At 37.2% G+C, this 26,286-nt stretch overlaps 1 protein-coding gene across 2 annotated transcripts in view; it reads right to left on the bottom strand.

Annotated features, from left to right (window-relative positions):
* The window catches only part of Micu2 (mitochondrial calcium uptake 2), a 130,984-nt gene that overhangs the window by 62,908 nt on the left and 41,790 nt on the right, over positions 1 to 26,286 (bottom strand). For both annotated transcript variants that reach the window (XM_020167675.2, XM_074043699.1), the window contains exon 2: positions 23,178 to 23,316. In XM_020167675.2, the coding sequence (XP_020023264.2) occupies positions 23,178 to 23,316 (139 nt within the window). The remainder of the gene's footprint in view (positions 1 to 23,177; positions 23,317 to 26,286) is intronic.

The raw sequence follows: 26,286 nt of genomic DNA, 5'->3' as shown, positions 1-26,286 counted from the left end.
TAAAAATTTTAAAAGTGTTTTGTGCATCAAAGGACACTGTAAAAAAAAAAAAAAACAACAGCGAAGACAACCCACAGAATGGGAAAATATTTCTAAATCATGTATCTAATAAAGTTCTAGTATTCAAAAAGAAAAGAAACAGTCTCACAACTCAATATTAGAAATACAAAAGCATTAAAAAAGGGAAAGGATATGCAGACCATTCCCTATGGTCAACAAACATAGGGAGAGAGATGCAACATTATCAGTCATTTGGAAAATGCAGACCAAGCCAATAAAAAAATAACACTTGACACCCTTAGGATGGCTATCATAATGACAAAAACCCCACAAAGTAACAAGTTTTGGGAAGAATATGGCAAAAGTAAAACCCTTATACACTGCTGGTGGGAATGTAATGTGATCCTGCTTCTGTGGAAAACAGTTTGGTAGTTCTTCAAAAAATTAAACATAGAGTGTTATATGACCCAGTATTCTACTATGAGGTATATGCCCAAGAGAAGTGAAAACATAGCTGGATTTGGTGGCGCATGCCTATAATCCCATCTCTCAGGAGACTGAGGCAGGAGGATCATGAGTTTGAGACCCTACCTTAAAGACAGAGAAAACATATTTTCACATAAAAACTTACACATGAATGATCAGAGAAGCACTGTCCATGGTAGCCAAAATGTAGAAGCAATGATCAACTGATGAATAAGCAAACTATGGTATGTATCAATGCAATGCACTGCTATTTAGTCATTAAAAACATGAAGTAGCTAGACAATGGTGGCTCACACCTGTAATCTTAGTTACTTGGGATGCTGAGATAAGGAGGATCATGATTTGAAGCCAGCCCAGGTAAACTGTGAGACCTCCATTTCCAAAATAAACAGCAAAATGGACTGGAGGTGTGGCTGAAATGGTAGAGTTCCTGCTTTGCAAGCTCAAAGCTCTGAGTTCAAACCCCAGTCCCACCCCCCCAAAAAAAACCCCCCACAAACCACAAAGTAACAACACATGAAACAACATGCTGTACCTTGAGATTATTGCTAAGTGAAAGACACTAGACCCAAAAAGACAAATACCATGACTATACAGACACGAAGTACTTCAAACAAGCAAATTCAGACAGATTTGTGGTTGCTACAAAGAGGGAAGATTGGAAGTGACTGCTATGGTTGCATGACCTTCTGAATATACTAAAAATCATTGACCTGCATACTTTAAAATGAACTTTGTGGCATAAGAATTACATCTCAATTTTAAACAGGTTTTAGCTCAGAGCAATACAATGTATTAAGATTAGTAAGACTGCTAAGGCTCACTGAGCACAAGCTATGTGGTTAGATATGTTCAAGCATTTTATATATAAAATTATCTCATCTAATCCTAAAATACTCCTATGAGATATATGCTGTTCTTATTTCAATTGAAACTGAGACTTACAGAAGACAATACCTTGTACTGGATCATACAGCTGGCAAAAGGAGGTGAGTCTAAAGCCAAAGCTTATGTCTTTGTATTAAACTAAAAGTACTAAAAACTTAAAATGCTTCAGAGAAGCTACAAGAGGAGAAATTCAAATAGTAGATGGAAAACTGGCAAGTTCTGAGCTATTGTTATGAGTTAATTAGAAATAAGTTTAGTAGCTGGGCATGGTTGTACTACACATCTGTAATTCCAACAGAAGGAGCAGGAACATAAGTTCAAGACTAGCATGAAGAACACAGAGAGACCCCGTCTTAAAAAGCAAAAAAACCCCAAACAAAAAAAGTTATACTTATAAAATAGATTAGAAAAAATGAGTCGAGAGCCTGAGTTGAATCTAAATGTGGGTTGGCCCTTCCTCTCATTCCAAAAGTACATTTTCTTTTAATTAATTTAACAGTAATAAGAAAAGAAGTAACAGATCCCCATGTCTCACCCTGTATAAAAACAATCAACTCAAAATGGATCAAAGGCCTTAATGTAAGACCTGAAACACTGAAACTACTAGAAGCAAACATAAGGAAAACAGATCAAGATGTAGGCAGAGGTAATGACTTTCTGAATAGGACTCCAATAACTTGGGAAACAATAGCAAGACTTGACAAACAGGATAATATCAAATTATCCTCTGTGCAGCAAAGGAAACAATAGAGTTCACAAAATAAGAGAAACCTTTGCCAGCTACTCATCTGAAGGATGACGATCCAGAATATATAAAGAACTTAAAAAATTAAACACCAAAAGAACAAATAAACCAATCAACAAATGGCAAATGAACTCAACAGACACTTTTCAAAAGAAGTAAAACTAGTCAATAAATAGATGAAAAAATGTTTAACATCTTTAGCCATTAGGGAATTACAATACCAAACCTAAATTGAGATTCCACCTCACCCTGGTAAGAATGGCTATCATGAAGAAATAAACAGCTGGGCATGGGCATGGTGGCACACATGGAGACAGAAGTAGGAGGATGGCAAGTGTGAGGCCAGCCCAGGCCCCAACTAAAGGGACACAGGAGATTGGAACCTTCTAAAACAATGGCCCCAAATGAAAATCCCAACAAAGAAACATAAATAACATTAAGAAACAAGGTAAGAGGTCTTTTTCAAAATCTAACAACTACACAAAAAAGGACTTAAACAATAGTGAAGAGAAAGAAATTTCAAACAATTAAAAAATGACAAGAATGATCAGTTAAATTAAAGAACAGATATATAAGCACCTAAATGAATTTGAAGAGGATACGAATGAACAATTAACTGAAGCTCAAAGAAAATTACAACATAGCACTGAATGAAATAAAGACAGTGCAGGGTATGAAAGACAAATTCAATAAAAACTTAGAAATCTTGACAAAAAAAATCAAATTGAAATATTGGAAATAAAAAACTCAATAATCCAAATGGAATTTTATGCAGCCATGAAGAAGAACGAAATGTTATCATTCGCTGGTAAATGGATGGAATTGGAGAACATCATTCTGAGTGAGGTTAGCCTGGCCCAAAAGAACAAAAATCGTATGTTCTCCCTCATATGTGGACATTAGATCAAGGGCAAACACAACAATGGGATTGGACTATGAGCACATGATAAAAGCGAGAGGACACAAGGAAGGGGTGAGGACAGGTAAGACACCTAAAAAATTAGCTAGCATTTGTTGCCCTTAACGCAGAGAAACTAAAGCAGCTACCTTAAAAGCAACTGAGGCCAATAGGAAAAGGGGACCAGGAGCTAGAGAAAAGGTTAGATCAAAAAGAATTAACCTAGAAGGTAACACCCACGCACAGGAAATCAATGTGAGTTAATGTCCTGTATAGCTATCCTTATCTCAACCAGCAAAAACCCTTGTTCCTTCCTATTATTGCTTATACTCTCTCTACAACAAAATTAGAAATAAGGGCAAAATAGTTTCTGCTGGGTATTGAGGGGGTGGGGGGGAGAGGGAGGGGGCGGAGTGGGTGGTAAGGGAGGGGGTGGGGGCAGGGGGGAGAAATGAACCAAGCCTTGTATGCACATATAAATAATAAAAGGAAAAAAAAAAGAAGAAAAAAAAAACTCAGTTGAAACTCTGGTAAATAGAACAAGTTGAAGAAAATCAGGAGTTGAAGATAAAGTGGAGGAATAAGATCAATTAGTCAAAGATAATTTAAAAAAATGAAGAAAATACAACTGAAACGTGCAGAACCTCTGGGAAACTATCAAAAGATAAAACCTATGAATCATGGATGTAGAAAAGAAGACATACAAACTAAAGGCATAATAAAGGGAACGCAAATCAAAACCAGAGTAAGATTCCACCTCACTCTTGTTAGAATGGCTATCATCAAGAACACAAAAACAAATGTTGGTGAAGATGTGGGGAAAAAAGAACCCTTGTGGGAATGAAAATTAGTATAATCACTAAGGAAAGAAGTATGGAGGCTTCTCAAAAAACTAAAAATAAAACTATCATATAACCAGCAATACCACTCCTGGACAACGTAAGTCAGGGTACAATAAAGACACCTGCACACCCATGTTTACTGCCACAAGAGCCAAGCTATGGAAGTAGCCCAGATGCCCTACAACTGATAAATGGATTAAGAAAATGTGACATATAAATATATAGACATATACAATGGAAAATCATTCAACCATAAAATAGAATGAAATTTTGTCATTTACAGTGAATGGATAGAACCGGAGAACATTACGTTAATTAAAGTAAACTAGGTTCAGAAAGACAAAGGTCATATGTGGAAGACAGACCCTAATACAAATACAAGCATTATCACATCTACATGTATATAATGTTTCCAAAACTGGGACTGTTAAAATGCACTTGAAACTGCTGAACAATACAGGGTTTTAAAAACATAAAACTAAAGGCATAGACAACCTGTTCACCAAAGAAAGAATACTGAAATCTGCCAGAAAGAAATGACAAGCTACACATTTAGGAAAATCAACAGAATCACAGATTTCTGGATTTTTTTTTTTTTCTATAGCACTGGAGTTCAAACTCAGGGCCTCATGCATGCTAGGCAGGTGCTCTTGCCATTCGAGCCACTCCACCAGACCCTTTTTTTCTTTTCTTTCTTTCTTTTTTTGAGAATAAGATTTCTCAACACAACTATGCATGCAAAGAGGGGATGGAATGATATATTACAAGCACTGAAAGAAAGAAAATGTCAATGGAGATTATCCAGCAAAACTATTATTCACATTTGAAGGAGAAATAAACACCCCTCATGACAAGCAAATACTAAAGGGATTACTGCGCACCAAACTGCAGAAGATACTTAAAGAAGTCCTACACACAGAAGGGAAAGATAAATGCAAGCAAGAAAATTCAGGAAAGAACAAATCCTACTAGGAAAGTAGATTAGCAAAGAAGAAATAGGAAAATACTAAACACTGCAAAACAAAAAAAATGACAGGAAATACTACACACCATTAACACTGAATGTTAATGATCTCAATTCTGTAATCAAAAGACACAGACTGGTAAATTGGATTAAAAAGACCCAACCATTTGTTGCCTATAAGAAACACATCTCACCAACAAAGAAAGACGTTGGCATAGGATGAAAGGGTAGAAATATATCTTCTGAGCAAATGGACTCCGGAAGCAGGTAGGAGTAACTATGCTCATCTGAAAAAGCAAACAATAAACCAAAATTAGCCAGAAAAGACAAAAAAGGTCACTTAATATTAAATAAGGGAACAATCCATGAATAGAAAATAGTAATTGCTAACATGTATGTGCCAAATGTTGGTGCACTTAACAAAACACTTCAATACTACACTATGGATAGGTCATCTAAACAAAAAAATAAACATAGAAACCTGAGAATTAAATAAATGACACTACAGACCAAATGTACTTAACAGACATCTACAGAGTATTTTATTTAGCAGATGCACAGTACATATTCTTCTCAGCAGCACATGGAACTTTCTCCAAAACAGACCAAATTTTAGGACATAAAGTAAGTCATATAATTTAAATATACAAAAATTGAAATGACTCTGTGTATTCTCCAGATCATAATGAAACTAAACTAGAGTTCAATATCAAAAGAAACAAAGTATTCAAACACATGAAGCTTGAACAGCAGTTGTTGAATGACCAGTGGATCACTAAAGAGAAAAGGGGGTGGGGAAAAATCAAAGTTCCTAGAATCTAAGGAGAATGAAAACACAACCTACCAGAACCTAAGTGATACAGCAAAGGCAGTGCTAAGGGGAAGGTTTATGGCTATGACTGCCTACATAAAAAAAAGAAAAAAATCACAGTGCTCTCAAATAAAACAGCCAAGTGATTTACCCCAAGCTCCTAGAAAAACAAAAACAAGCCAAACTGAAAATAAGCAGATGGAAAGAAACAGTAAAAAATAGGGCAGAAAAAATCCTCAATAAAATAATGGCAAACCGAATTCAACAATACATCAAAAAGATCATTCACCATGACCAGGAAGGCTTCATCCCAGGAAAACAGGAGTGGTTCAACATATGCAAATCTATAAAGGTAATACAGCACAATAATAGAAGCAAAGACAAAAACCACTTGATCATCTTGATAGATGCAGAAAAAGCCTTCGACAAGATCCAACACTACTTCATGATAAAAGCTCTAAGAAAACTAGGAATAGAAGGAAAGTACCTCAACATTATAAAAGTTATATATGACAAACCTACAGCCAGCATTACACTTAATGGTGAAAAACTGAAACCATTCCCTCTAAAATCAGGAACGAGACAAGGATGCCCACTATCTCCACTCCTATTCCACACAGTACTGGAATTCCTAGCCAGAGCAATTAGGCAAGAAGAAGGAATAAAAGGAATACAAATAGGTAAAGAAACTGTCAAAATATCCCTATTTGCAGACAATATGATCCTATATCTTAAAGACACAAAAAACTCTTCTCAAAAGCTCCTAGACACCGTCAACAGCTATAGCAAGGTAGCAGGATATAAAATCAACATAGAAAAATCATTAGCATTTCTATACACTAATAATGAACAAACTGAGAAAGAATATATGAAAACAATTCCATTTACAATAGTCTTAAAAAAATCAAATACCTAGGTGTAAACTTAACAAAGGATGTGAAAGACCTCTACAAGGAAAACTATAAACTTCTGAAGAAAGAGATTGAGGAAGACTATAGAAAGTGGAGAGATCTCCCATGCTCATGGATTGGTAGAATCAACATAGTAAAAATGTTTATACTCCCAAAAGCAATCTATTTTTAATGCAATTCCCATCAAAATCCCAATGACATTCATCAAAGAGATTGAAAAATCAACCATTAAATTTATTTGGAAACACAAGAGGCCACAAATAGCCAAGGCAATACTCAGTCAAAAGAACAATGCTGGAGGTATCACAATACCCAACTGCAAACTATATTACAAAGCAATAGTAATAAAAATAGCATGGTACTGGCACAAAAGCAGACATGAAGGCCACTGGAACAGAACAGAGGACCAAGATATGAAGCCATACAACTATAACCAACTTGTCTTTGACAAAGGCGCTAAAAATATACAATGGAGAAAAGACAGCCTCTTCAACAAAAACTGCTGGGAAAACTGGTTAGCGGTCTGCAAAAAAACTGAAACTAGATCCAAGTATATCACCATATACCAATATTAACTCAAAATGGATCAAGGATCTTAATATCAGACCCCAAACTCTAAAGTCGGTACAGGAAAGAGTAGGAAATACTCTGGAACTAATAGGTATAGGCAAGAACTTTCTCAATGGAACCCCAGCAGCACAGCAACTAAGAGATAGCATAGATAAATGGGACTTCATAAAACTAAAAAGCTTCTGCTCATCAAAAGAAATGGTCTCTAAACAGAAGAGACCACCCACAGAGTGGGAGAAAGTATTTGTCAGCTACACATCAGATAAAGGACTGATAAACCAGAATATATAGGGAACTCAAAAATCTAAATTCTTCCAAAATTAATGAACCAAGAAAGAAATGGGCAAGTGAACTAAATAGAACTTTCTCAAAAGAAGAAATTCAGATGGCCAAAAAACACATGAAAAAATGCTCACCATCTCTAGCCATAAAGGAAATGCAAATTAAAACCACACTAAGATTTCACCTCACCCCTGTTAGAATAGCCATCATTAGTAACACCACTAACAACAGGTGTTGGTGAGGATGTGGGGAAAAAGGAACCCTTTTACACTGCTGGTGGGAATGCAAACTAGTACAACCACTCTGGAAAAAAATTTGGAGGCTTCTTAAAGATCTAAACATAGATCTACCATATGATTCAGCAATACCACTCTTGAAGATATACCCAAAAGAATGTGACACAGGTTACTCCCAAGGCACCTGCACACCCATGTTTATTGCAGCACTATTCACAATAGCCAAGTTATGGAAACAGCCAAGATGCCCCACTAGTGACGAATGGATTAAGAAAATGTGGTATTTATACACAATGGAATTTTATGCAGCCATGAAGAATGAAATCTTATCATTCGTAAGTAAATGGATGAAATTGGAGAACATCATTCTGAGTGAGGTTAGCCTGGCCCAAAAGACCAAAAATCGTATGTTCTCCCTCATATGTGGACATTAGATCAAGGGTAAACACAACAAGGGGATTGGACTTTGAGCACATGATAAAAGTGAGAGCACACAAGGGAGGTATGAGGATAGGTAAGACACCCAAAAAACTAGATAGCATTTGTTGCCCTCAATGCAGAGAAACTAATGCAGATACTTTAAAGTGATAGAGGCCAATAGGAGAAGGGGACCAGGAACTAGAGAAAAGGTTAGTTCGAGAAGAATTACTTTAGAAGGTAACACACATGTACAGGAAAGTAATACGAGTCAACTCCCTGTATAGCTATCCTTATCTCAACTAGCAAAAACCCTTATTCCTTCCTATTATTGCTTATACTCTCTCTTCAACAAAATTAGAGATAAGGGCAAAATAGCTTCTGCCTGGTAGCAAGGGGGTGGGGAGAAGAGGGAGGGGGTGGGGTAGGTAATGGAGAGGGTGGGGGCAAGGGGGGAGAAATGACGCAAACATTGTATGCACATATGAATAAAGAAAAAAAATAAAAAAAAAAACAAAAATAAAAAAGGGCAGAAATTAATGAAATGGGAGACTAAAAAAACCCTAAAGGATCAATGAAATAAAAAGTTGGTTCTTTGAAAAGTTAGACTGATAAACCCTTAGCCAATCTGACCTAAAGGAGGAGAGAAAAGATTCAAATTAACATAATTAGAGAAGAAACAGGGACGATTACAACAAATACCAATAAAATACACAGGATCATGAAAACCTATATTCAAATAAACCAGAAAATCTAGAAGAAATGGACAAATTTCTAGAAGTGTATGATGTACCAAAACTGAACCAAGAAGATGTAAAACACTTAAACTGATCCATAACAAGCAATGAGACTGAAACAGCAATAGAATCTCCCCACAAAGAAAAGCCCAGGACCTGCTGGATTCACTGCCAAATTCTACCAGCCTTTAAAGAAGAATTATTACCAGTGTTCCTCAAAAAGTGTTACTTCTTAATCTAACTTTTTTTTTTAAACTGAGGACTGAACCCAGATACTCAGTGATACCTGTTCTGTAATTCATTTTTGCTTACAAGTGGTTAGTTTAAATTAAGGGGTTTAAAATAAATGGAGGTTTAAGCTGTGATCTTACTGTTAGGAGATTTTTATTATGAAAGCGGTTCTGGTTGTGGGGAAAAATGTTAAAAGAATGTAAGCTAAAATCATAGCCTGACAAGTTGAGTACTTTTTAGAGAGTATGGTTAGCACTGTCTCAGTTTTCCCTTAAACATCATTATCAGTTTTGATGGTAAGGTTTATTGCACACACAGGAGCCACAAGTATCTGCTTGCTCTACCTTTGAAAACAGTTAAGGCAAAATCTACTGTGTCATTCTGTCCATATACTTTTGATTTCCAAAAATAAATAAATAAATAAATAATCTTTAGCTTTTTTCTTTTCCATTTATAACCATTAAAACAGGCTGAGTTATACTTAAAAATACTCCTGGGGGGCGTATCTTACCAATATGGGAATAACGTTCATTGTAAAATCTTGAAAAGACATAGAAAAGAATTAAAAACACTCCCCAAATCACTTATAACAAATACTGGTACCTTTGCATTTTCTTTTAATACAAGTAAAATTATATAAACATAGCTAAAACTTCAGAGCTTCCTATGTGCCAGGCCCTAATGCTTCACTTCATTTTTTTTGGCAGTACCAGGGTTTGAACTCAGGGTTCTGTACTTGCCAGGGAGACACCCTACTGCTCAAGCCAGTCCTCTGGTTTAGTTATTTTTAGACAGAGTCTTGTAATTTTTGCCTACGGTAGTGCTCAGACAATGATCCTCCTACCTATTGCCTCTGGAGATGTAGCTAGGATGACAGGCATGTACCACCATACCTACTTATTGAGATGGGGTCTCTACAACTCTTTGCCCAGGTTGGCCTTGAATCTCCATCCTTCTAATATCTGCGTTCTGAGTAAATGGGATTGTAGGTATGAGCCACCATACCTGGCCTTATTACTGAATCTTTATAGTACTTTGTGGAAGGTACTTTCAGCACTCTCATTTCACTGATGTGGAAACCTGGACTTGAAAGGCTTAGATAAACTAACTGTGACACACAAATAAGTAGTGGAGACAGGACCTGTTCTCTTAACTATATTATTTAACAATGCCCATTGTTCTTTCTCCCTCATTTATGTAGGCTACCTCTAACGGTCCTTTGATGCCACTGGGTCCTCTGATGGACTTGACTTACTTACTTGCTCATATCATAACTTCCCACCTAACCTAACATTCATGGTCAACCACCATTACAATTGTTACCTTTATACATGGCAGCTTCCTCACCTCTTTTTCACTTTGTCAGAGACTCTTGGCTAACTCTAGCCCTGATTAGATCCAACTCTCTGCCTAGTCTACTTGTACAGCTGAACATGGTAGAGAAAAATAGTCACAGTTATGCTGAAAGGTATATTTAATATTCATAATTAAGCTGAGCACAGTGGTACAAGTCTGTAATTCCAGCACTTAGGACTTGAGGCAGGAGGACCACGAGTTCAAGGTCAGCCTGGGCTATATAGTGATATGATGCCTCAAAAAAAACTGAGGGCTGGGGATGTAGCTCAGTGGTACAGTGTCTATTCTACAAGGCCCTGAGTTTGATCCCAAGCACTACAAAAAAACAAGTAGGACTTTAATAAGGTTATTGGCAATCACATTATACTTCTGAATTCATCAATTCTTACTGTTCTGGAAGCCTATTTCTTACCTCTAATATGTTCCCCTGCTTACTTCAGCTGATGACTGCTTCCTAATTCACTGAGAAAATCCAAGATGATAAATAGCTCCACACACTCCCCCAGACATCATTTTCTCTGCTGTCATGGAGGAACTCTTCAAGCTCCTGGCTAATCCAACCTTCTGCTGTGCTCTCCCACCCTTCCCGTCCTCTTTCCAGGCCTTTGTCCTATGAATGTTCCCTCTTCTTCTTACATGGTCAGGTCTCCCCCTCTCATCTGCTAATAATTCCCCTAGTAACAACAATGCTATCCCCTCTTCACACTTATACCTCCATCTACTGCTTCACCTCTCTGCTTCCCTTTATGCAATCAAGTGTCTACTTTTTGTTTTATTCCATCTTCTATTTCCCATTTTTTTCCCTTTAACTTATTCCAGTTAGGCTCTTGCCTTCACATCACTGAAATGAACACAGACACCCTTATGTTGCCAGATCCAATGGTGAATTCTTAGTGCCCATCTTTCTTCATCTTCAAAAGTACTTTTCCTAATTAATTATTCCTTCCTCCTTGAAACACCTCCTTTTGCTGGACCTTCAAGACATCCTGTTTTCTGACCTTTGTAGCTTGTTCATTTCACTTTCCTCTGGGTTCTCATCTCTTCAGCTTGGAAGTGCTGGCATACCTCAGGGCTCACTCCTTTGACTTCATGTCTTTTCCATCTAAACTCACTTTCAAGATCTCTTGAAGTATCTTAGCTTTAAATAATACTTTTACTCTGAAGACTTAAATTTACATTCCTAATGTCTGAGAATTTTTCAAGACAGCTAAAACATGGGACTAATTGTAGGTTTCAAAGAATGAGACAGAAGAGAAAAAGAATGACTGTACCAGAGAGAGTGGGGGCATCAGCCACAGCCAGGTGAGGTAGACCACTTCCATTTAAAAGGGTGAGAAGCACTAAGATTCCACCTCACCCCTGTTAGAATAGCTATCATTAGCAACACCAGTAACAACAGGTGTTGGTGAGGATGTGGGGGAAAAAGGAACCCTCTTACATTGTTGGTGGGAATGTAAACTAGTACAACCACTCTGGAAAAAAAATTTGGAGGCTACTTAAAAAGCTAAACATTGATCTACCATTTGATCCAGCAATACCACTCTTGGGGATATACCCAAAAGACTGTGACACAGGCTACTCCAGAGGCACCTGCACACCCATGTTTATTGCAGCACTATTCACAATCGTCAAGTTATGGAAACAGCCAAGATGCCCCACTACTGACGAATGGATCAAGAAAATGTGGTATCTATACACAATGGAATTTTATGCATCCATGAAGAAGAACGAAATGTTATCATTCCCCGGTAAATGGATGGAATTGGAGAACATCATTCTGAGTGAGGTTAGCCTGGCCCAAAAGACCAAAAATCGTATGTTCTCCCTCATATGCGGACATTAGATCAAGGGCAAACACAACAAGGGGACTGGACTTTGAACACATGATAAAAGTGAGAGCACACAAGGGAGGGGTGAGGATAGGTAAGACACCTAAAAAACTAGATAGCATTTGTTGCCCTCAATGCAGAGAAACTAAAGCAGATACCTTAAAAGCAACTGAGGCCAACAGGAGAAGGGGACCAGGAACTACAGCAAAGGTTAGATCAAGAAGAATTAACCTAGAAGGTAACACACATGCACAGGAAATTAATGTGAGTCAACTCCCTGTATAGCTATCCTTATCTCAACCAGCAAAAACCCTTGTTCCTTCCTATTATTGCTTATACTCTTTCTTCAACAAAATTAGAGATAAGGGCAAAATAGTTTCTGCTGGGTATTGAGGGGGTGGGGGGAAGGGGGGGTGTGGAGTGGGTGGTGAGGGAGGGGGTGGGGGCAGGGGGGAGAAATGACCCAAGTATTGTATGCACATATGAATAATAAAACAATAAAAATTAAAAAAAAATAAAAGGGTGAGAAGGTTATACAGGTTATAAGTAGAGAGGGAGCTGAAGAATTCCTTGACTCATGGCCTTCTTTGCTCAGTTAAAATAGGTGAAATCACATCATAAAAAGTGAAGGAAGGATGTGATAAAACAAAAGCGTTGAAAAAAGCAGCTAAAGTTAGGAAGAACTGATAAAGGATGAAAGAAAGCTAACTGATAAGTAAATGATGTGGAGAATCTAGGTGAAGTTTTAAATGATGAATTTAATGGTTCCAATTTGCACAATCTTGTGATTTCCTCAGCAGGCTATGTTCTACAAGAGGGACAAATGGAAAAGATCTGCAAGGAATTATTACAGTGACAAAGTGACAGACACTGCTGTGGAGAGATGGTTTATATAAAGTCTCATCAATTGCTATTAATAAAGGGTATTATTTGCCAGAAGGCCAAAAAGATAAACACCAGGTAAAAGTTAGTTTAAAAATCTAATAAATCTTAAGATTGTTTTGTATCTTTCTGCATACACATGGAGATCACGGGTCAGTGGGTTGGCCTTGTTTTTCCTTGTTTTGTTATTAATCATGATCCGAAGGAATGCAACTAAGATTATTCCTCTTATCCATGATGAAAAATGAAGATGAAGAACATCATATGCATAAAGGATGCATTATTTGACCTGCAAAATTACTGAATTCTTGATTAGGCCAAATGCCTTGATAGTTTAATTGCATTCCAATGAATAATAAAAGCGGTGGCTATAATCTTTAATCATGGCTTACTTTAATTTTTTGAACTTATTTATAATGGCTATTCTGAAGTCTTTTTCTGCTAAATCTGTATCTGGCTGCAGTCACAAACAGTTTCAGTTGTCAGCCTTTGTCCAATGGGGCCATATTTTCTTGTTTCATTGCACGCCTTGTACATTTTTGTTGAAAACTGGTATTTTAGATAATATAGCAAATTTGGGTACTGGTTTCCCCCTTCTCTTGCGGCTTGTTCTTAACATTTGATTATTGGTTTGTTTAGTACTTGGTAGGACTGCTTTAGTGATGACTATCTCTCTCACAACCTCTCAGCTGTGTTAAGCCTCTTCTGTTGCTCCCCAGAGAGGTTAGGGCAGCTCTCCAGGTCTCCTTTCCTGACCACTCCACTGACTGCAGATGATTGCCCTATTGTTTTCATGAATGCCCTGGGACACAAACTGCTCAAGAGATAATCTACTCAAACTTGGGTTCTTCTGAAGGAAGAATTTCCATGGCAGATGTTTAATATCTGCTATAACCTCAGGAAGCATTCTCACAGTTGTCCCTTTCCCTATTGCTCTTCTACAAAGTAGCCATCTTAATTGAATCTACCAATGTCCTCCCAACTACCTTTCACCACATACACCCATTTTTTAGGGTCTTGCTATGTAGCCTAGGCTGGCCTCTGACTCATTATCCTCTTGCCTCTGTCACCCGAGTGCTGCTGGGATTACAGATGTGTACCACCATGTTCAGTTAACCTGCACTTATATTTCAGAGTGCCTTTAGGCTTGAATTTCTCCATTTTCTCTTGAAAAGGAAGTCACTTTCTTTGAGATTAGTAGCTGTTTTAACTGCTGCTCACCTCCCCTCCCCCAAATCTCTGAGGCCAGAGCTTTGGTGCTGAAAGTAGGGACACAGTGCACTTCTTTCTGACTGATGACCCCACTTTAGTGTGTGGCAGTAACCTCGGGTCTCCTTAACTTCCTTTTCTCAGTGTGGAAACATTGCCTTACAAGCTGAGACGAGGGCAATCTGGGCCTCAATATTCTCGGTAGCCCCTCAGCCCAAGGCACAGTCTCTGTTCTATAAGTTAGGGCTGGATGGAAGAAGGGAGCTCCCACCTCTCGGCTGCACTTCACAGAACTTAGTCTTATGGACAAGCAGCTGGAACAGGAAGAGAAATGCTAAAGCACTGTTCCTCTTGGGAGCAAGTGCTCTTATTAGCGTTGAGGAGAAACACTGTGTCCCTGGCTATAGCAGTCTGGAATGAGTTTCCATTTCACTGATCTGGGAGGGGGAGGTAGGAGGGGGTCAGTCTTACTTCAAGTACCATGGACTCTCCCTTTTCTTATACAATCTTGGTAGATTTTCTTGAACAGATCTTTTTTTTTTTTTTTTTTTTGTGATGGGACTGGGGTTTGAATGCAGGGCTTAATGCTTGCAAAGCAGGCGCTCTACCACTTGAACCACACTCCGAGTTCATTTTACTCTGGTTATTTTGGAGATGGGGGTCTCATGAACTCTTTGCCTGAGATGGCCTTGAACCTTAATCCTCCTGATCTCAGCCTTGCAAATAGCTAGGATTACAGGCATGAGCCACCAGTGCACGGCTCAGATGTTTCTTTATTTGCTGTATAACCTCACATTCTCAGAGATTTTAAATGATGTTCTCATCAGTTTCAGTGGGCAGATCTACATAGCTCCTCACACTGCCATGATGGAAATCATGCTCATCAAGTTTTTTCACTTTTATTCCAGGTTGTGAATAGCTTCAAAAAATTAAAATACCTAGGAATAAATTTAACAAAGGAGGTGACCAACCTATACAATGAAACCCACAAGTTACTAAAGAAAGAAATCAATGAAGACCTCAGAAGATGGAAGGATATCCTATGCTCATGGATCAGAAGAAATATTGTAAAAAACATATTACCTTATGTTCAGTGTAATCTCTATCAAAATTCCAATGATGTTCTTCACCGAAATAGAAAAATCAATCTTAAAGTTCATATGGAAGCACGAAAGACTCGAAGAGCCAAAGCAATCTTGAGCCAAAAGAGGAACGCTGACTTCAAACTATAACACAGAATCACAGTAATAAAAACAGCATGGTACTAGCACAAAAACAGACATGAAGACCAATGGATAGAACAGAAGACCTCGACAAAAACCCACACAACTATAGCCATCTGATTTTCAACAAAGGTGCCTACGATATGCATTGGAGAAAAGATAGCCTCTTCAACAAATGGTGCTAGGAAATCTGGATTTCCACCTGCAGAAAACTGCAACTAGATCCCAGTCTCTTACCTTGTACTAGCATCAATTAAAAATGGATCAAAGATCTAAATGTATATCTGAAACGGTGAAATTAATCCAGCAAAAAAATAGGGAACACACTGGACCACATAGGCATAAGTAATAAATTTATGAACAGAACTCTAATAACTCAGCAATTAAGAGAAAGAACTGACAAATGGGACTTCATCAAACTAAAAAGCTTCAGCATAGCAAAGGAAACAGTCCACAGAAAAGACAGTCCACAGAATGGGAGAAAATCTTTGCCAGCTGTACATCTGACAAAGGATTAATAACCAGAATATACAGGGAGCTCAAAAACCTGACCTCTCAAAGAATCAAAACCCTACTAAGTAAATGGGCAAATGAATGGAACAGACAACTCTCAAAAGAAGTACAAATGGCCAAGAAACATATGAAGAAATACTCAACTTCTTTGTCCATAAAGGAAATGCAAATCAAGACTACACTGAGATTCTACCTTACGCCAATCAGAATGGCTATCATCAATAACACAAACAACAAATACTGGTGAGGATGTGGGGAAAAAGGAACACTCCCACACTGTTGGTGGGAATATAAACTAGTGCAACTACTATGGAAAGCAGTATGGAGGTTCCCTCAAAACACTAAAATAGAACTACCATATGATCCAGTGATGCCACTCCTGGACATATATCCAAAAGAATATATTCCAGGATATGACAGAACCACATGCACACCCATGTTTACTGCAGTACTATTTACAACAGCCAAGCTTTGGAAGCAGTCCAGATGCCCCATGACTGATGAATGGATTAAGAAAATGTAGTGTATATACATAATGGAGTTTTATTCAGCCATAAAGAATAATGAAATTGTTTGCAGGTAATTGGATGGAACTGGAGAACTTCCATGTCAAGCGAAGTAAGCTAGGCTCAAAAAGTCAAAGATCACAAGTTTTCTCTCATATGTGGAAGCTAGACCTATACATGAAATGTATACATGGATACATATATGATCTTATCTATATACACACACACATCCATATAGTGAGAGAGAACAAAACTGTATAGTAAGTCTGTCTGAAAGGACTATGGGACACAGGAGAAAGAAAATGTTAGAGAATGAAAAACATTGAAACAACCCATCTATCTATGAATGTAACATAATGTACTGTACTGTAGGCTACTGAGTATTAAGGGAGCACAGTGACTGAAAAAATTCCATAGTGTGAGTGCAAAAAAAAACCCTCCAAACTTATCTTCTTACTAATTGGCATTTGGGTTGTCTCCAGCTTTCTTGCTAACCTAACACTGCTGCTACAAGCATTCTTATACATATATCTCATTGCACACAGGCAAGTGGTCCTGTTGAGTATATAGTATATGTGCCTTGGAATAGGAGTGCAGGTTAAAGTTATGTTACTATGAAACCTTATAAGGCAGTTCCAAATTGTCTTCCAAAGTAGTAGCTTCAGTTTATATTTCCAACCAAGACTGGATGAAGGTTCTTGATGATTTACACCCCGTTCAACTTTTGTTAACACTTGATTGCTACCAATCTAATGGGTGTAAAATGCTATCTTATTGTAATTACTAATAAGGGTAATTATGTTTATTTTTCTTCTGTGTTTTCCTCCTCTGTAAATGCCTATATTTATTTCTCCTGTCCATTTTTTATTGAGTTATGCAGGGGATACACACACACACACACACAGAGAAAAGGGAGGGGGGGAACAATACGGATTCCTTCTACCCCTACTGAGTTCTTATGTGGGCTCTTTGTTTTTGGGTTTAGTAGTGGTTCTGGGGATCAATCCAGGACCTTACCCATGCTAGGCAAGCGTTCCACCACTAGGCCCTTATGAGGGCTCTGGCTGGATCTAGGAACTGATTAAGGAAAAGAATTTTACGCTTTTTAGACAAAGAACAATAAATTTGTGAAGGAATGACAGGCAAATGGATCTCTGGACTAAGATAAATTCTAGGGATGTCATTAAGAGATATATAGGGAGTGCTGAAACCAGTAGAAGATAAGGGTTACTTCAAAGAATTTGTTAATTGGGGGCTGCAATGAATTACCCCAATTGCCTGTCTGGTTATCAGGCTACTTTCTGGCCTTGGTTTGTGAAGAACTTCTCTCCTGAAAGAATCTTTATGGCTTGCTTCATGTTAGGAAAAGACAGGCCAAATGGCCCATTCTGAAGTTACAATTCTTCAAAGTGAAGTCACCTTGAAATAATCAACATGTCATTTGGCGTATCTTGAGATGGTACATTCCTAACTTTTCATTTGTTTATCTTTTCTTATTGTAGTTCTGTATATGAATATTAACTCTCATCAATTATATGTATTGTAAATAAACTTTGCTAGTTTTTAGCCTGTCTTTATAAATCCTCTAAAGCAACTTCTGGTAGACAGAATTTCTAAATTTTAGTATGATTGAGTTTTATCATTCTTTTATGTTTGTTTTTTGTGTTTTATTTAAGAAATGTTTCTGTAGCCCAAGAGATTTTAAATTCTCTTTCAAAACTTTTCAAGCACTACTTTTTTCCATACTAATGTCAAACTGTGCTAGTATCATTTACTGAATAGTCCTTTTTTCCCCACTGATTTACTTTTACATTTGCCACCTCTATTTATGCCTGTGTGCTTCTGGATTCTTTTTTCTGTTCCACTGATCAATTTGTCTAACCCTGTGCACTTGATCTTAATTACTATAATTTTATAAAGCTTATTACCTGGTAGGGAAAATATTTTCCATATAACCATGCAAATCAGCAGACCAAAAAATACAAACACACAGTGCACTCACCACTGTACTAAGGTTATCATTGGAACCACCCTCAATCTCTAGACAAGGATTTACAAAATGGGGCTTACAGGTCCACTTAAGCTTCCAGAATTGTCAAGCTGGGTAGTCAAGAATGTTTTGTAAAGATTTTCAATTTGAGTGCTTATAACAAGGTTTAGACTCTCTAGTTAGCTACATATCCTGCTCTATCAACTGTATCATATCAACTTAATTCTGGTTGGTCCTATAAGATTTAAAATTTTTCATTCAATGCTCTAGACTGTTCCTTCTTAGGGTTCTCTTATAGAGATCCAAGGCTTCTCTGAAGATGTCAGATGATAAGCTCCAAAATTCCTACTTCTTTGTTACGTAGAAAAAACAACTCATCCATTCTAATTCTCTACAATGTTGGCCATATCCAAAGGGTATTTCTTTTCATGACTATATGGATCCCTTAAGGTATTTTCTTTAAATATAAGAACAATTTTTCCTATAAGGAATCTGCAATCTTCTAAAGGTTATTTATTCAGAAAATGGCCAAGTTTTAAAATAATTTATTCTTTTTAAAAAACAGATTTCTTACAGAATGAAACCATATAATATTTATCTCCCCACCCTTACCTTGGCTAAAGGTTTACCAACTTTACTGATGTGTCCAAAGAATCAGTTTTTGGTTTCATTGATTTTTGTCTACTAACTTTCCTTTCCAATTTATTTGGTTTCTATGCTAATCATATTATTTCTTTTCTTTTGTTAATTTTAAAACTTAATTTACTCTTCTTGTGTTTGAGTTTGTTAAAGTAAAAACTTACTGATTTCAAATTTTCTTTTTCTAATATATGTAATGATATTAATTTTCCTCTTAGCTCTTTTACTATATCCCACAAATTTTGACAGGTTGTACTTCATTTTCATTTAGCTCAAAATATCTTAAAATTTCTTTTGAGATTTCTTTGACTTATGTGTTATTTAGAAGTACACTGCTTAATCTTCAAAAATATTTTGAGATCTTTCAACTACCTGTTACTGATTTTTAGTTTAATTCTATTGTGACCAGATGCCATACTTTCCATGATTTCTTTTCTTACAGATTTTTTTAGATGTGTTTTATGATCTCATATCTGTTCTATCTTGGTGAGTGGTTCCAGGTTAGCTTAAGAATGTATATTCTGCTACTGTTGTATGGATATCCTGTAATGTCAATAGTCCAGTTAAATGAGGGTGCTGTTCTGTTCAGCTATACCCTTCTTGATTTTCTGCCTGCTGGACCTGTCAGAGGATGGAGGCTTTTGAAGTCTCCAACAACATATATGTTTGTTTCTCCTTATAGTTCTATCAGCTTTTGATGCTCTTATTGTTAGGTGTATACAAATTAAGAATTGTTATATCCTTTTAGAGAACTGACCCTTCTAAAGTACATCCCTGATAATTTCGCTTGCTCTGAAATATGGTTTGTCTGAGACCAATGTAGCTATTCCAGCTGTTTTTTTTTTTTTTTGTTGTTGGTACTGGGGTAGAACTCAGGGCCTTACACATGCTACTAGGCAGGTGCTCTGTCACAAATCCAGTCCTTTTTGCTTTAGTTATTTTTTCAGATAAGGTCTGGTGCTTTTTTGCCTGGGCCTTAGACCATGAGCCCCCACCTATACCTCCTGCATTGCTGGAATTACACACCTGTCTTGTTCTGTTGAGATAGGGTCTTACTAACTTTTTACTTGGGCTTTTCTGGAACTGCAATCTTCCCAATCTTCACCTCCCCGAGTAGCTGGGATTCCAAGCTAAGGAACTGTCTCCAGCCTTCTAGTTTTCTTTTGATTATTGCTATTATGGTATATCTTTCTCCATCCCTTTACTTTTAAAGTGGTTTCTTACAGAGAACAAGCATAAAAAAAAATCTGTCTTTTAACTGGTGTCTAAAGTAATTATTAATATAGATGGAATAACATCTACCATATTTATAACAGTTTCATATCCATCGCCCTTGTTTTCAGTTTGTTTTTGTCTTCTACTCTACCTGCCTTCTGATTTTACTGAACAAATAACATAACTTGATTTTTTTCTACTCCCTTAGCATGTGGATTCTGTGTCTTCAAAAGTTTTTTAGTGTTTTCCCTGAAGCTTATAATACACATTTATGACCAAAGTCCACTTTCAAATACTAGAATGCTCATGGGTATCTCAAAAGCCCCAGAATAGAGCATTCCCAACCTTTCCCTTGTAACACTGCTGTCAATTTCACTTATCCGTAAGATTTGATCATTCAATATTTTGTTCTACTATTACTCTGAATGAACTGCCGTCTGTTAGAACTGTCAAGAGTATGATAAGTAAGTTAATCTTATCTTTATGCATTCTTTCTCGAATTCTCTTCCTTTCTTCATGAAAATCTGACTTCCCAATCTCTATCATCTTCCTTTTCTCTGGAATTTCATCTGATATTTATTATAAAGCAGATTGTACTGGTAACAAATTTCCTCAGTTTTTAATTGTCTGAGAAAGTCTTTATTTATCCTTCACTTCTGAAGGATAATTTCACTGAATATAGAATTCTAGGATGTGGATTTTTCTTTCAAAAATTTATATATTTGATCCCACCTCTTTTTACTTACATAACTTATGAGAAGTACGAAGAAGCTTGATATAATTCTTATTCTTATTCCTCTATAGGTAAAGTGCCCCACTCCCACCCTCTGCCCCAGGCCACAGCTTCTTTCAAGACTTTTTCTTTTCCTTTAGCTCTCTGTAGCTTAACTATGACACCTCTAGGTATTTTTGGGAAATTCATATTCATACAAAAGTGAGTGGGCTAAGACTGAGTCTTCAAGCTAGTCCACACTAAGAGTCTAGCAGCCACTCAGGGATCCCATCCTTTAAATATCTGTGACACTGGCTCCAGTGGTAGGTTCTGGTGATCTCTGCTCTAGATGAGTTCTGATTCTGTTTGTCTCCAGTTTTCAAGCTAATGTGCCTGATGACCTCAGTTCTCTGATGGATCTAAGGAGTTGCTCATTTTCATTTTTTTTTTTTCTTCTTTGCTTTGAGGACAGGAGTTATGTGTCAGAGAGGTTAAACTACTTCTAAAAGAAATCTTTTTGCACCTCTTTCATTATTTGCTAGGTGAACTTATTGCATCAATGTAGGTCAATATTTTCAAAGTTTTTGATACACACTACCAAAGTGTCCTCCAAAGAAGCTGTATTAAAATAATTTAAACATATTTTTACTACCTTATTTTCCTGTTCACAAACCTTCTTTGTTCCCTCTTTGATTCAAGATGGATGCCCACTCATTCCTGCCAAAGACACATTCCTTTGTTGCTTGGCTAAATCTTCTGTATAATCTGGTCCTTACTGTTTTTCAGTTCGATCTCTACTACTGCTCAAAGTAACCCTGTGGTTGCAGTGACTGGTGTACTTAGTGTCCCTAGGGTATACTATGATCATTCGCTTGTTTCTTTTTTCAAGTCACTCCCCAGTATTTACCATGTCTTCCCAAGGCATCTCAGCCTTCTTCCTTCAAACCATCCTTCTGACTGCTTACCATACTCTCACTCAGTTCAGCTGCTGCATTCATAGTGATTTATGGGGAGGACTCCAGTATGTTGGAAAGTTCCAGGAAGACAAGAAGTTCATAGACTACTTCTGAAATATGTGCACAAACCTATTCTCTGTGAAGTGAAAGGGACTAGAGGGAGGGCAGGACATTTAAAAAAAAAAGAAAGGGACTAGTTTAGGCCATAAAACCGAGGACTTCCAAGTTAACTTTATGAAATAAAATTATGGAATTATAGTTTATGCATTTTTGTTTTTCATATTTTTCAGAATTTCCTACTTGTGATATATGACTTCATTAATGGCTCTCCCAACTAATCTAGTCCCCCCCTTTTTTTGTCCAACTTAAAACATCAATACCACCAAAACCCAACATCCTTGACAAATGATTATTAATAATATATTTAGTGCCATTTAAAACGTTACCTACTTTTTAGAAAACCCATATATGAAACAACTGTTAATTTTTTTGGCAGTACTCGAGACTTAACAGAAGGCTTCCTACAACTTGAGCCACATCTCAGACCTTCTGATTTTTTTACTTTGTTTTTCAGGTACAGTCTCAAACTTCTGCCTGCCTTTGGACCACGATCTACCTCCCAAGTAGCTGGGACCACAGGTGTGTGCTACCACAACCAGCTTGTTTTTGAGATAGGGTCTTGCTAGGGCTGACCTCAAACCAAGATCTTCTTTATCTTTGATCTTGAGTAGCTAGGATTATAGCTGTTTGCTACCACTCTGGTTCCAAAACAACAATTTCTAAGACAGATACACATAAAAGTTTGCACTTGTGTCACAAGGAATGAAAAGTCTAAATAATAAATGCATGATACAAAGAACGGTGAAAATTAAATGTTGATTTTCAGTTTTTTAACTTTTTAAAATTTAATTTTTGCTGTGAGGATAGGAATGATGATGAAGAATATTGCCAGGTTTAAAGTTTGATTTTTTTTTTTTTTTTTTTTTTTGGTTTATTTGAGACATGGGCTACCTTTAGGTAGCCCAGGCTGGCCCACAACTCACAATCCTCCTGCCTCTGCCTTCCAAGTGCTGGGATTATAGAAGGGGTCACCTTAGTTGATATTTTAACTTAAAAAAACTGAACTCACGTTCCAATTGCTCAAACATTACTGAAAAAAGGAAGTCTCGTGGGGTCATATAATATTCTCCTTCATGTTCCAGTGAAGAAAACTGCATGAACCGCTGTTTACGAAGAGAAAATTTCTCTCTGGGTCCACAGTCATTTCTCTAAAAGAAAAAGAAATCACAATTTAAGATTTTTCAATATTATTTCCAAACTCAGCTACTTCTAGAATAATCTTTAAAAAGTAAGTTTTATGTTTAGGTCTGACAACCCCCAAGGTTTTAAGTCACTTATTTAACAAATATTTACTAAGTGCCTACTTTACACTGTTTTAGGCGCTGGCTATTGCCGTGAATAAGACTAATCTGAGGAAAGTTACACTCCAGAATGGGAGAATGACAATTACTGAATAAATGTGTAAAATAATGCAATATTCTGAGAAATGCAACACAAATATAAAACAGGATAAGAAAGTGATAAAGGTCAAGGAAAGTCAGTGTGAAGGGTGACCTTTAAAGAAACTAAATGGAGTGGAGTTAGTTGAGTCATGGGGCTCTCTGGAGGAAGAACATTCCAAGCAAAAGTTCTGAGGTGGCAATAAGATGGTGTGCTAAGGAACAGCAGGATGGCCAGTGTCACCAGACTGAGGAAAGACAAGTGGCAGAAGATATGATCAGAAGACAGGCAGGTAACAGAAATTGGGCTTTCATAAGGATAAAATATATTACAACTGATAAACAGCTCCACTTTCAGAAATATAAGTGAGAAGCCATGAGTAGAAAGTGCTAAAAGAACACAGATAAAATAGTATAAGAGTCTATATGAGAGGCAATAAGACCTAAATCCTGACCAACTGCTAATTGCTAACTTTTCACTGAGCATTTACTATGTGCTAACACTGTACTAATTCAGCACCTTCCATAGGTTATTTAGTTAACCCTCACAGTAAGTCTGACAATAGATTCTATAGTAGATAGGGAGACCGATATAGTAAAGAAAGCAGTCAGGCTAAAAAGTCATGTGTGTCCTTCACCAGAAGGGTATGTGGAATGAGGAGAATTCTCTACCAACTTCCCAATCATCCAGCAGAACTAAGGTCCTTGAAACGCATGATGAAAAGCACTTCAAGGAGTTTAACAAGGAAAACAAAGCTCACTCACATAGTAGGTTTAGTCACACGGGCATGAGCATCCCTTTCTGGACAGAGAGTTACTTCGCCAGGCCCACCTTCTATTCTGGGGTCCATTACTCATCTAAGGAGATTGTAACTCACTTAATATCTGTAAGAAAGGGGTGATGGATGCATGTATCTTCTTAAAAAAATTAACTTTTGATGCTCTAAAAGAAAGATTATCTTTCTAATTTAGGTGTGGCTCCTCTTTAGAATCTAGAATGCTGGGCAAAGAGGGGGGAAATAAAAGTGACCCTACCAGGGACAACACCCAATGGAGTAACCACTGTTACAAAATCTTTAATGATTTCTTTTAGTTTTAGTTCCTGACTCCGGCTTATTTTCAGATTTCTCTGTCATCTTGTCCTGCCTATCTTGCTTCACATCCCACTCAAGGGTTTCAGTCTCTTAAGTACCATACTATCCTCCTACACATGACTGGGCCTGTGACTGAGCAGACAGGAGAACGATGACACAGCAGCTAATAAACACCAACTGATGCCAATGCAGGAACCACGAAACAAGTATATATCATCTGTGCAATCCAGTATCAGACTTTACCCCAGAATGCTTTCCTGAGGTACTGCTCACTTGGACCATACATCCTTTCTGGACACATTCCCTACTTCTCACACTTATCACTAATCCTATGATTTACCCTGACACACACGCAATTTCAGGGACCGCTACTTATATTAAATTGGGAAAAATATGAATTCTAGTTGCTTAAACCCTTCCAAATTCAAAGTCACTAACAGGTTTCTTTTGGTTTAGAAGAACTGAAAGACGTGAACATGGGCATATACATTGTTAGCTGAATTTTTATATTTCTTAGACTGTTAATATGGTGTTTTATTTAGAGATTAACAATCTACACAGAAAAAGGATATTCTCAAATCTGAAACAAATACTGACTTTTAAAATATAATTCCTAATATTGAAGTTGTTATGATTGTTAAAAGTATACCTTTTTGTAACGAGGTGACAACTTAATCCTTTTTGCATAAATAAGCAAATTCTTCTTTCTAAACCTCAATCAACTAAAGGGGCCAAATACTCACTTATTCCCTCCTCTATTTGTCTCATAACAAGAGGGGTCACTAACTCTATGTCTTATCTGGTTTGTGGGGTTTTTTTGGCAGCACTAGTCATAGGTAGTTAGACATGAGGAAGAGATAGGCAAAGGGAAACTTCCAGGACTGGAAGAAGAGATTACAAGGTTTCTGAGAGGAAAACATTGTCATTAAAATTTTCCAACTCATAGGTGACCAGACTCAGTTAAGATCAAAATAACCTACCAAGGTTATGGGATGTCACAAGATGTTTTTGAGTCTCCCACCATCTAAACTTAATAAAAGGTGGGTCAACAACAAACAGTACATGGAACAATAGATCTTTTAACTTTGCAAAGACCCAGGCTCTTAACCCATACCCCAGGGTCAGGGGGATCCAATAATCATTTGTACATCTCCCCTAGCCTAGCATGCTTACCATGACCATGACCTCAGCCCTGGAGACTGGACCCAAAGGTAGGAATTTTTCATGGGCAATCGCAATAAAATGTGAAACCATTAAGTTCACACCCAGTACCACCAAACATTAATAAAATTAAACAAAACAATCCCTGCCCTCAAGCCCCAAAGACTAATATTATCATTCTTACCCTAGAGACGACCCACTTTCAGTTGGTTGAAAATGTATTACCTTCCAAATAAACTTTAGAATAACTTTTACTACATTTTGCATCTTGCCACAAAAGAATTAAGACAGCAGTAGTAACAGGAACACTGGAGTTTCAATTCAGGACTTTGCACTTGCCAGGCAGATGTTCTACTGCTTAAGCCACACCCCTACCCTCTTGTCTGGTTTTCATGTCACCTTCTGTCTTTTACCTTGTCACAATCATACTCTTTCCTGATCTTAACTAATATCCAGCTTTACAGGGAGTAAAAACTCAAACTGC

Source organism: Castor canadensis, chromosome 10 (genome assembly GCF_047511655.1).
Source record: "Castor canadensis chromosome 10, mCasCan1.hap1v2, whole genome shotgun sequence".
Classification (NCBI taxonomy): domain Eukaryota; kingdom Metazoa; phylum Chordata; class Mammalia; order Rodentia; family Castoridae; genus Castor; species Castor canadensis.
Note: the sequence above shows the minus strand (reverse complement) of the source record. Positions and strands in the feature narration are given on the sequence as shown.